Consider the following 12,903-nt stretch of genomic DNA (forward strand, 5'->3'; position numbering starts at 1 on the left):
GTGGGATTTTGGTGGAAGTAGCGGTATTTTGGCGGAAGTAGTGGTATTTTGGTGGAAGTAGCGGTATTTTGGCGGGAGTAGTGGTATTTTGGTGGAAGTAGTGGTATTTTGGCAGAAGTATTGGGATTTTGGTGGAAGTAGCGGTATTTTGGCGGAAGTAGTGGTATTTTGGTGGAAGTAGCGGTATTTTGGCGGAAGTAGTGGTATTTTGGTGGAAGTAGCTGTATTTTGGCGGAAGTAGTGGTATTTTGGTGGAAGTAGTGGTATTTTGGCAGAAGTATTGGGATTTTGGTGGAAGTAGCGGTATTTTGGCGGAAGTAGTGGTATTTTGGTGGAAGTAGCGGTATTTTGGCAGAAGTAGTGGGATTTTGGTTGAAGTAGCGGTATTTTGGCAGAAGTAGTGGGATTTTGGTGGAAGTAGTGATATTTTGGCAGAAGTAGTGGGATTTTGGTGGAAGTAGTGGGATTTTGGCAGAAGTAGTGGGATTTTGGCAGAAGTACAAGAATACAGGCTGCTACAAGTCTGTTTACATTCTCCGTGAATGAAACAAGTTTTGTGATTTGCCAAAAAAAGATTGTATCCGGGGGAAATACATCTGACGGATGTTCCGGACGGACACTATGCACACTATGCACTCTCCTCTGCCTTACATTGTGACCATGCAGGCTTTTCTCTTCGCAGACGAGTAAGCCTGGGACCGAGGCTACTCAGAACCAGACAAATCCTAAAGAAATGTCTAACTTTTCTTGCGACTGCAAAAATAACCTTTGTCTTGACCTGAAACAAGCCTTTTGTTATATCAATGATTTCCCAAGAAATAAGACCATGCATGGCTCTCATCTAACTCAGCCTCATCATGTCCTCATTCACCCCCTTATGTCCTCATTCACCTCCTCATGTCCTCATTCACCTCCGTTATGTCCCCTCACTCACCTCCTTATATCTTATTCGCCTGCAGGAAGGTTAGTGAACTCTTAAAGCTTCTTTCTTACCTCGATGAGGAAGTCGCCCGTCCTGAGTCCGGCCTGCCAGGCCACGCCCCCCTCATCCACCGACTCCAGGTATTGGAGGGCTGGGAAGGCTGGAGTGGGCGTGAACTCCTCGATGGGCGTGTCCGCTGTAGGGGGGGGGTGGGGGGGGGCAGAGACAGTCCAGTGAGATGAGATGGAGAAAGACGTGGATGTGGATTCACAGCCAATAGAAACAGCATGTGGATTTATAGCCAATAGAAAAACAGCATGTGGATTCACAGCCAATAGCAGTGCCGCGCCACGGGATTACAAAGTACCGTAGATCTGCCATTTTTGTAAAATCTTAACTCCATTTTAACCGTATAGAAGCTAAAACAATCTGGTAGAGCTGTTCTTCTATAGGCAATAATAATAATAATAATAATAATAATAATAATAATAATAATAATAATAACAATTAAAGTGGTGTTCACAGCAGGTTGTTTCAATGGTAAGAAACTATGGCCCGTATACAAACTAGTGCCGGTGCACCCGGCAGGGAACACTTCCCATAGTTTATCCGGAGCGTGAACACGCGCCACTGCTTTTCGTGAACCTGTCTGTGTTTACAACATTTTGTCAACGGGGGGCAGCAGAGAGCCATAGTCTAGCCTACTCCAGCCTAGAAAGGACTTTCTATGGGGTCCAACACTTAAGTGTGGTTCGGGGACCCCCTGGGATCCTTGATAGGTTTCGATGTGGTCCAACACTGGTTATCAAAGTGTGGTTCGGGGACCCCCATGGGGTCCTTGATGGGTCTCGATGGGGTCCAACGCTGGTTATCAAAGTGTGGTTCGGGGACCCCCATGGGGTCCTTGATGGGTCTCGATGGGGTCCAACGCTGGTTATCAAAGTGTGGTCCGGGGACCCCTATGGTCCTTGATGGGTCTCGATGGGGTCCTTCACTGGTTATCAAAGTGTGGTTCGGGGACCCCCTGGGGTCCTTGATGGGTCTCGATGGGGTCCAACGCTGGTTATCAAAGTGTGGTTCGGGGACCCCCTGGGGTCCTTGATGGGTCTCGATGGGGTCTAACACCGGTTATCAAAGTGTGGTTCGGGGACCCCATGGGGTCCTTGATGGGTCTCGATGGGGTCCAACACCGGTTATCAAAGTGTGGTTCGGGGACCCCATGGGGTCCTTGATGGGTCTCGATGGGGTCCAACACCGGTTATCAAAGTGTGGTTCGGGGACCCCATGGGGTCCTTGATGGGTCTCGATGAGGTCCAACACTGGTTATCAAAGTGTGGTTCGGGGACCCCATGGGGTCCTTGATGGGTCTCGATGAGGTCCAACACTGGTTATCAAAGTGTGGTTCGGGGACCCCATGGGGTCCTTGATGGGTCTCGATGGGGTCCAACACTGGTTATCAAAGTGTGGTTCGGGGACCCCATGGGGTCCTTGATGGGTCTCGATGAGGTCCAACACTGGTTATCAAAGTGTGGTTCGGGGACCCCCTGGGGTCCTTGATAGGTTTCAATGAGGTCCAACACTGGTTATCAAAGTGTGGTCCGGGGACCCCCTGGGGTCCTTGATGGGTCTCGATGGGGTCCTTCACTGGTTATCAAAGTGTGGTTCGGGGACCCCTTGGGGTCCTTGATAGGTTTCGATGAGGTCCAACGCTGGTTATCAAAGTGTGGTTCGGGGACCCCATGGGGTCCTTGATGGGTCTCGATGGGGTCCAACGCTGGTTATCAAAGTGTGGTTCGGGGACCCCCATGGGGTCCTTGATGGGTCTCGATGGGGTCCAACGCTGGTTATCAAAGTGTGGTCAGGGGACCCCCTATGGTCCTTGATGGGTCTCGATGGGGTCCTTCACTGGTTATCAAAGTGTGGTTCGGGGACCCCCTGGGGTCCTTGATGGGTCTCGATGGGGTCCAACACTGGTTATCAAAGTGTGGTTCGGGGACCCCTGGGGTCCTTGATGGGTCTCGATGGGGTCCAACGCTCGTTATCAAAGTGTGGTTCGGGGACCCCATGGGGTCCTTGATGGGTCTCGATGGGGTCCAACACCGGTTATCAAAGTGTGGTTCGGGGACCCCATGGGGTCCTTGATGGGTCTCGATGGGGTCCAACACCGGTTATCAAAGTGTGGTTCGGGGACCCCATGGGGTCCTTGATGGGTCTCGATGAGGTCCAACAATGGTTATCAAAGTGTGGTTCGGGGACCCCATGGGGTCCTTGATGGGTCTCGATGGGGTCCAACACTGGTTATCAAAGTGTGGTTCGGGGACCCCATGGGGTCCTTGATGGGTCTCGATGAGGTCCAACACTGGTTATCAAAGTGTGGTTCGGGGACCCCCTGGGGTCCTTGATAGGTTTCAATGAGGTCCAACACTGGTTATCAAAGTGTGGTCCGGGGACCCCCTGGGGTCCTTGATGGGTCTCGATGGGGTCCTTCACTGGTTATCAAAGTGTGGTTCGGGGACCCCTTGGGGTCCTTCATAGGTTTCGATGAGGTCCAACACTGGTTATCAAAGTGTGGTTCGGAGACCCCATGGGGTCCTTGATGGGTCTCGATGGGGTCCAACGCTGGTTATCAAAGTGTGGTTCGGGGACCCCATGGGGTCCTTGATGGGTCTCGATGGGGTCCAACGCTGGTTATCAAAGTGTGGTTCGGGGACCCCATGGGGTCCTTGATGGGTCTCGATGGGGTCCAACGCCTCAAGCGTGAGGACCTACAGGGCTGACCTACAGGGCTGACAAGAGCCTAGTACAGCCTGATGGAGCCTATTAGAGTCCAGTACAGCCTAGTAGACCCTATTCTAGCATTTCCCAACCAGATCCAGCCTAGTATAGCCATCTAACTGTGCGTGCGTGCGTGCGTGCGTGCGTGCGTGCGTGCGTGCGTGCGTGCGTGCGTGCGTGCGTGCGTGCGTGCGTGCGTGCGTGCGTGCGAGTAAAACATAGTCTAGTTAAGTACAGCCGTACACCCTAGTCTAGTAGTCTAGCCTATTCCAGCTGGAGAAACACCAGAAAAGGCTTTGGTCAGGCTCTGCCAGTGGACCTAATTAGCCTAAGTCCCCTCACCTGCAGAATTCCCAGCCTCTGCCTCAGCCAATTGATTGCCATGGCAACCCCACACCTGCCTGGTAGTACACTTTTCACAGTCAGTTTTCACTATTCAGACACAGGCAGACAGGCAGATACAGAGATCTCCATATACATTATGAGTCCAATAAGTACAAGTGGTTCTCAAATGTTTTATTTGTAAGCACCCCCTTAACTCTGAGAGGGTACGAAAGCTCTATTAGGCTGTACGAGACATTACTGTACTATAGCCTATGTAAAACTATTGGCCGTGCACCCAAACTCATGTAAAAACTATGGCCTGTGTACACAGTGGTTCATCTCAAGCGTGAGGACCTACAGGGCTGACCTACAGGGCTGACAAGAGCCTAATACAGCCTAATGGAGCCTATTAGAGTCCAGTACAGCCTAGTAGACCCTATTCTAGCATTTCCCAACCAGATCCAGCCTAGTATAGCCATCTAACTGTGCGTGCGTGCGTGCGTGCGTGCGTGCGTGCGTGCGTGCGTGCGTGCGTGCGTGCGTGCGTGCGTGCGTGCGTGCGTGCGTGCGTGCGTGCGTGTGTGCGTGCATGCGTGCGTGCGAGTAAAACATAGTCTAGTTAAGTACAGCCATACACCCTAGTCTAGTAGTCTAGCCTATTCCAGCTGGAGAAACACCAGAAAAGGCTTTGGTCAGGCTCTGCCAGTGGACCTAATTAGCCTAAGTCCCCTCACCTGCAGAATTCCCAGCCTCTGCCTCAGCCAATTGATTGCCATGGCAAAACCATACCCGCCTGGTTGATTACTTAACCAGTACACTTTTCACAGTCAGTTTTCACTATTCAGACACAGGCAGACAGGCAGATACAGAGATCTCCATATACATTATGAGTCCAATAAGTACAAGTGGTTCTCAAATGTTTTATTTGTAAGCACCCCCTTAACTCTGAGAGGGTACGAAAGCTCTATTAGGCTCTACGAGACATTACTGTACTATAGCCTATGTAAAACTATTGGCCGTGCACCCAAACTCATGTAAAAACTATGGCCTGTGTACACAGTGGTTCATCTCAAGCGTGAGGACCTACAGGGCTGACCTACAGGGCTGACAAGAGCCTAGTACAGCCTAATGGAGCCTATTAGAGTCCAGTACAGCCTAGTAGACCCTATTCTAGCATTTCCCAACCAGATCCAGCCTAGTATAGCCATCTAACTGTGCGTGCGTGCGTGCGTGCGTGCGTGCGTGCGTGCGTGCGTGCGTGCGTGCGAGTAAAACATAGTCTAGTTAAGTACAGCCGTACACCCTAGTCTAGTAGTCTAGCCTATTCCAGCTGGAGAAACACCAGAAAAGGCTTTGGTCAGGCTCTGCCAGTGGACCTAATTAGCCTAAGTCCCCTCACCTGCAGAATTCCCAGCCTCTGCCTCAGCCAATTGATTGCCATGGCAACCCCACACCTGCCTGGTAGTACACTTTTCACAGTCAGTTTTCACTATTCAGACACAGGCAGACAGGCAGATACAGAGATCTCCATATACATTATGAGTCTAATAAGTACAAGTGGTTCTCAAATGTTTTATTTGTAAGCACCCCCTTAACTCTGAGAGGGTACGAAAGCTCTATTAGGCTGTACGAGACATTACTGTACTATAGCCTATGTAAAACTATTGGCCGTGCACCCAAACTCATGTAAAAACTATGGCCTGTGTACACAGTGGTTCATCTCAAGCGTGAGGACCTACAGGGCTGACCTACAGGGCTGACAAGAGCCTAGTACAGCCTAATGGAGCCTATTAGAGTCCAGTACAGCCTAGTAGACCCTATTCTAGCATTTCCCAACCAGATCCAGCCTAGTATAGCCATCTAACTGTGCGTGTGTGCGTGCGTGCGTGCGTGCGTGCGTGCGAGTAAAACATAGTCTAGTTAAGTACAGCCGTACACCCTAGTCTAGTAGTCTAGCCTATTCCAGCTGGAGAAACACCAGAAAAGGCTTTGGTCAGGCTCTGCCAGTGGACCTAATTAGCCTAAGTCCCCTCACCTGCAGAATTCCCAGCCTCTGCCTCAGCCAATTGATTGCCATGGCAACCCCATACCTGCCTGGTTGATTACTTAACCAGTACACTTTTCACAGTCAGTTTTCACTATTCAGACACAGGCAGACAGGCAGATACAGAGATCTCCATATACATTATGAGTCCAATAAGTACAAGTGGTTCTCAAATGTTTTATTTGTAAGCACCCCCTTAACTCTGAGAGGGTACGAAAGCTCTATTAGGCTCTACGAGACATTACTGTACTATAGCCTATGTAAAACTATTGGCCGTGCACCCAAACTCATGTAAAAACTATGGCCTGTGTACACAGTGGTTCATCTCAAGCGTGAGGACCTACAGGGCTGACCTACAGGGCTGACAAGAGCCTAGTACAGCCTAATGGAGCCTATTAGAGTCCAGTACAGCCTAGTAGACCCTATTCTAGCATTTCCCAACCAGATCCAGCCTAGTATAGCCATCTAACTGTGCGTGTGTCCGTGCGTGCGTGCGTGCGTGCGAGTAAAACATAGTCTAGTTAAGTACAGCCGTACACCCTAGTCTAGTAGTCTAGCCTATTCCAGCTGGAGAAACACCAGAAAAGGCTTTGGTCAGGCTCTGCCAGTGGACCTAATTAGCCTAAGTCCCCTCACCTGCAGAATACCCAGCCTCTGCCTCAGCCAATTGATTGCCATGGCAACCCCACACCTGCCTGGTTGATTACTTAACCAGTACACTTTTCACAGTCAGTTTTCACTATTCAGACACAGGCAGATACAGAGATCTCCATATACATTATGAGTCCAATAAGTACAAGTGGTTCTCAAATGTTTTATTTGTAAGCACCCCCTTAACTCTGAGAGTGTACGAATGGAACCAAATGGACGCTTACGGGTGTAAGGGTCCATTTGGTTCCATTTGTACACTCTCAGAGTTGCAGAACTATTATGGTCCTAAGTAGATCCAACTACTCTTTCTGGTAATATTATTGTCCGCTCATTTTGTATGTTCGTGGCAAAATAATTAAATTGACAAAAATGTACTGTACACCACAGCATTTCGATGACCCCTGAACATGTACCTTCATCAGAGTGGAGAATACAAGTATAAATCAAGTTGAGCAAAGCTACTCTGCTCCTCACTTGCACGCACGCACGCACAGCTCTCTCTCTCTCTCTCTCTCTCTCTCTCTCTCTCTCTCTCTCTCTCTCTCTCTCTCTCTCTCTCTCTCTCTCTCTCTCTCTCTCTCTCTCTCTCTCTCTCTCTCTCTCTGTGTGTGTGTGTCCAACTGAACATTTTCTGTTTATACCAAGTACTTCACACTAGCTCTCTCCCCAAATCCAAAATCATTTTATTTTCCATCCTGATTGTCACTCATCAAAACTGATTATACAACTGTAACCATCAAAGCAATCAACATGTAATGGTATGTGAGGGCGGGTATCAATAAATCGATTAATAATTGGGAGAGCTGTCGATTAATCGATTTGGCTGATGGTCAGTTTTTGGCATCCCTAACTAGGAGGGGAGGGGTCATAGTTAGATGGCTGACACTGTGTACACGGGCAATTGTTTTTACATGAGTTTGTGTGCACGGCCAATAGTTTTACATGAACATTTCTAGGCTATAGTACTTTACTGCCTCGTACAGCCTAATAGAGCCTAGTACAGCCTAGCACAGTCTACTAGAGCCGAAAACAGCCTATTAGAGGCCAGTAGAGTCTAGTATAGCCTTGTACACACACGTCCTGCCTAGTCCAGCCTAGTGGGAGAATAGACTTGGAGAGGGGGGTATTTTGGTGGCTGTACTAGGCTATACTAGGTTGGATCAGGCTGGAAAAGGCTAGAATGGGGTGTACTAGGCTGTGCTAGACTCTAATAGCCTCTATTAGGCTGTACTAGGCTCTTGTCAGCTCTGTAGTTCCTCGCACTTGGGAATAACCACTGTGTACTGTAGTAGAGTCTAGTACAGCCTTGTACACCCACGTTTAGCTTAATCCAGCCTAGTGGGAGAATAGACTAGGAGGGGGGGGGGGGTATTTAGATGGCTGTACTAGGCTATACTAGGCTACATCAGGCTGGAATAGGCTAGAATAGGGTGTACTAGACTCTTGTCCGCCCTGCAGTTCCTCGCACTTGAAATAACCACTGTGTACACGGGCAATAGTTTTTACAGGAGTTTGTGTGCACGGCCAATAGTTTTACATGAACATTTCTAGGCTATAGTACTTTACTGCCTCGTACAGCCTAATAGAGCCTAGTACAGTCTGCTAGAGCCGGAAACAGCCTATTGGAGCCCAGTAGAGTCTAGTACAGCCCTGTACACCCACGTTTAGCTTAGTCCAGCCTAGTGGGAGAATAGACTTGGAGAGAGGGGTATTTAGATGGCTGTACTAGGCTATACTAGGCTGGATCAGGCTGGAATAGGCTAGAATAGGGTGTACTAGGCTGTACTAGGCTCTTGTCAGCCCTGTATTTCCTTGCACTTGGGAATAACCACTGTGTACACGGGAAATAGTTTTTACAGGAGTTAGTGTGCACGGCCAATAGTTTTAGATGAACATTTCTAGGTATAGTACTTTACAGCCTCGTACAGCCTAATAGACCCTAGTACAGCCTAGCACGGTCTACTAGAGCTGAAAACAGCCTATTAGAGCCCAGTAGAGTCTAGTACAGCCATGTACACCCACGTCTAGCCTAGTCCAACCTAGTGGGAGAATAGACTAGGGGAGAGGGGTATTTAGATGGCTATACTAGGATATAACAATCAGGCCTATTGGCGTATAAGTCTGAGTTATATAAAATAAAATAAATAAATAAAGGTCCTGTACCTGCGACAGTAAATCTAGATACTGGAAATGAACAGTAGTATAGAGCACAAGGAAAACGCAAAACTATTTCCCTTTAGGTGAAATGGCTGGTCTTTATAATATTTACAGAGCGAATCAAACCAAAATCATACAAACTGGGCAATCAATCCCTTCAAAATGTAAATTAAATGTTCCAGTCCCTTCAAATTATCCCCTGCAATGTCCCTTTAAAGGTGCCCCCAAAGTCAGTGTTCCAAAAGTAATCCCGAAAAAAGTAATCAGAGTATCCAGATTAATCCAACTGCTGTAGATCCTCTTCTGTTCAATTTAGACAGTCCAAAAAATGTACAAAACAAAAAGGCAATGCCTTGCTTACCGGAAAGATGAAAAAATATATGCTGCTCACCCAACCTTTAAGTCGGGCGTGGTCCGCTGGGTCCTTTGTTCACCAGCTCTGTTTGTTTGACAGAGCTCCAAGCCTCAGAAGCTGGCCTACCAAACTTTATTTCCTTCCCTTGGCAAAGTTCTTCGGTCAGACCGGCATTTCTTGCGTTTTACCTCTGAATTGGCATAGTATTGGCCTTTAAAAGAGTCTGTTTGGCAAAGAAAACTAGCAACACCAAACTCTCTCCTTACTGCCCAAAATGGAACCCAGGCTCGGCGCCTCACTTCCTGGTCTTTTATAGTTTCCTGGCAATATTTCTCACACACATTTCCCCACAGCTCCCCTTGTGATCAACCCTTGTCATAACAGAACATTGATGACCATGGTTCAATTTCACACAACACATTATCTTGTATATCCGTACACTACATTTCAGTGTTAAATATTCAACCTTGGTTTAACAAACATATTCCCCTGTTATTCCCCCAGTATGTTTAATTTTCTTTCATACTCATACCAGGCCAGGAAATACATTGTTTCACATTTCACATTTTATGTGGCAGTGTCACAAGGATATACTAGGCTGGATCAGGCTGGAAAGGGCTAGAATAGGGTGTACTAGGCTGTACTAGGCTCTTGTCAGCCCTGTAGTTCCTCGCACTTGAAATAACCACTGTGTACACGGGCAATAGTTTTTACAGGAGTTTGTGTGCACGGCCAATAGTTTTACATGAACATTTCTACGCTATAGTACTGTACTGCCTCGTACAGCCTAATATACCCTAGTACAGCCTAGCACAGTCTACTAGAGCCGAAAACAGCCTATTAGAGGCCAGTAGAGTCTAGTATAGCCTTGTACACACACGTCCTGCCTAGTCCAGCCTAGTGGGAGAATAGACTTGGAGAGGGGGGTATTTTGGTGGCTGTACTAGGCTATACTAGGTTGGATCAGGCTGGAAAAGGCTAGAATGGGGTGTACTAGGCTGTGCTAGACTCTAATAGCCTCTATTAGGCTGTACTAGGCTCTTGTCAGCCCTGTAGTTCCTCGCACTTGGGAATAACCACTGTGTACACGGGCAATAGTTTTTACAGGAGTTTGTGTGCACGGCCAATAGTTTTACATGAACATTTCTAGGCTATAGTACTTTACTGCCTCGTACAGCCTAATAGAGCCTAGTACAGTCTGCTAGAGCCGGAAACAGCCTATTGGAGCCCAGTAGAGTCTAGTACAGCCTTGTACACCCACGTTTAGCTTAATCCAGCCTAGTGGAAGAATAGACTAGGAGGGGGGGTATTTAGATGGCTGTACTAGGCTATACTAGGCTACATCAGGCTGGAATAGGCTAGAATAGGTTGTAACTAGACTCTTGTCAGCCCTGCAGTTCCTCGCACTTGAAATAACCACTGTGTACACAGGCAATAGTTTTTACAGGAGTTTGTGTGCACGGCCAATAGTTTTACATGAATATTTCTAGGCTATAGTACTTTACTGCCTCGTACAGCCTAATAGAGCCTAGTACAGTCTGCTAGAGCCGAAAACAGCCTATTGGAGCCCAGTAGAGTCTAGTACAGCCTTGTACACCCACGTTTAGCTTAGTCCAGCCTAGTGGGAGAATAGACTTGGAGAGAGGGGTATTTAGATGGCTGTACTAGGCTATACTAGGCTGGATCAGGCTGGAATAGGCTAGAATAGGGTGTACTAGGCTGTACTAGGCTCTTGTCAGCCCTGTATTTCCTTGCACTTGGGAATAACCACTGTGTACACGGGAAATAGTTTTTACAGGAGTTAGTGTGCACGGCCAATAGTTTTAGATGAACATTTCTATGTATAGTACTTTACAGCCTCGTACAGCCTAATAGACCCTAGTACAGCCTAGCACGGTCTACTAGAGCTGAAAACAGCCTATTAGAGCCCAGTAGAGTCTAGTACAGCCATGTACACCCACGTCTAGCCTAGTCCAACCTAGTGGGAGAATAGACTAGGGGAGAGGGGTATTTAGATGGCTATACTAGGATATACTAGGCTGGATCAGGCTGGAAAGGGCTAGAATAGGGTGTACTAGGCTGTACTAGGCTCTTGTCAGCCCTGTAGTTCCTCACACTTGAAATAACCACTGTGTACACAGGCAATAGTTTTCACAGGAGTTTGTGTGCACGGCCAAGAGTTTTACATGAACATTTCTACGCTATAGTACTTTACTGCCTCGTACAGCCTAATAGAGCCTAGTACAGTCTGCTAGAGCCGAAAACAGCCTATTGGAGGCCAGTATTGTCTAGTACAGCCTTGTACACCCACGTTTAGCTTAGTCCAGCCTAGTGGGAGAATAGACTTGGAGAGAGGGGTATTTAGATGGCTGTACTAGGCTATACTAGGCTGGATCAGGCTGGAATAGGCTAGAATAGGGTGTACTAGGCTGTACTAGGCTCTTGTCAGCCCTGTATTTCCTTGCACTTGGGAATAACCACTGTGTACACGGGAAATAGTTTTTACAGGAGTTAGTGTGCACGGCCAATAGTTTTAGATGAACATTTCTAGGTATAGTACTTTACAGCCTCGTACAGCCTAATAGACCCTAGTACAGCTTTAGCACGGTCTACTAGAGCTGAAAACAGCCTATTAGAGCCCAGTAGAGTCTAGTACAGCCATGTACACCCACGTCTAGCCTAGTCCAACCTAGTGGGAGAATAGACTAGGGGAGAGGGGTATTTAGATGGCTATACTAGGATATACTAGGCTGGATCAGGCTGGAAAGGGCTAGAATAGGGTGTACTAGGCTGTACTAGGCTCTTGTCAGCCCTGTAGTTCCTCGCACTTGAAATAACCACTGTGTACACGGGCAATAGTTTTTACAGGAGTTTGTGTGCACGGCCAATAGTTTTACATGAACATTTCTACGCTATAGTACTGTACTGCCTCGTACAGCCTAATATACCCTAGTACAGCGTAGCACAGTCTACTAGAGCCGAAAACAGCCTATTAGAGGCCAGTAGAGTCTAGTATAGCCTTGTACACACACGTCCTGCCTAGTCCAGCCTAGTGGGAGAATAGACTTGGAGAGGGGGGTATTTTGGTGGCTGTATTAGGCTATACTAGGTTGGATCAGGCTGGAAAAGGCTAGAATGGGGTGTACTAGGCTGTGCTAGACTCTAATAGCCTCTATTAGGCTGTACTAGGCTCTTGTCAGCCCTGTAGTTCCTCGCACTTGGGAATAACCACTGTGTACACGGGCAATAGTTTTTACAGGAGTTTGTGTGCACGGCCAAATAGTTTTACATGAACATTTCTAGGCTATAGTACTTTACTGCCTCGTACAGCCTAATAGAGCCTAGTACAGTTTGCTAGAGCCGGAAACAGCCTATTGGAGCCCAGTAGAGTCTAGTACAGCCTTGTACACCCACGTTTAGCTTAATCCAGCCTAGTGGGAGAATAGACTAGGAGGGGGGGGGTATTTAGATGGCTGTACTAGGCTATACTAGGCTACATCAGGCTGGAATAGGCTAGAATAGGGTGTACTAGACTCTTGTCAGCCCTGCAGTTCCTCGCACTTGAAATAACCACTGTGTACACGGGCAATAGTTTTTACAGGAGTTTGTGTGCACGGCCAATAGTTTTACATGAACATTTCTAGGCTATAGTACTTTACTGCCTCGTACAGCCTA

General features: G+C 47.7%; 1 protein-coding gene across 1 annotated transcript in view; it reads right to left on the bottom strand.

Annotated features, from left to right (window-relative positions):
• Positions 1-12,903, bottom strand: part of shank2b (SH3 and multiple ankyrin repeat domains 2b) — a gene marked incomplete at both ends in the record, with an annotated part of 198,263 nt that overhangs the window by 82,486 nt on the left and 102,874 nt on the right. Inside the window, 1 exon segment of the mRNA XM_079496376.1 lies at positions 994-1,118. Within this exon segment, the coding sequence (XP_079352502.1) occupies positions 994-1,118 (125 nt within the window).

This window comes from Electrona antarctica (genome assembly GCF_951216825.1).
Source record: "Electrona antarctica genome assembly, chromosome: 3".
Classification (NCBI taxonomy): domain Eukaryota; kingdom Metazoa; phylum Chordata; class Actinopteri; order Myctophiformes; family Myctophidae; genus Electrona; species Electrona antarctica.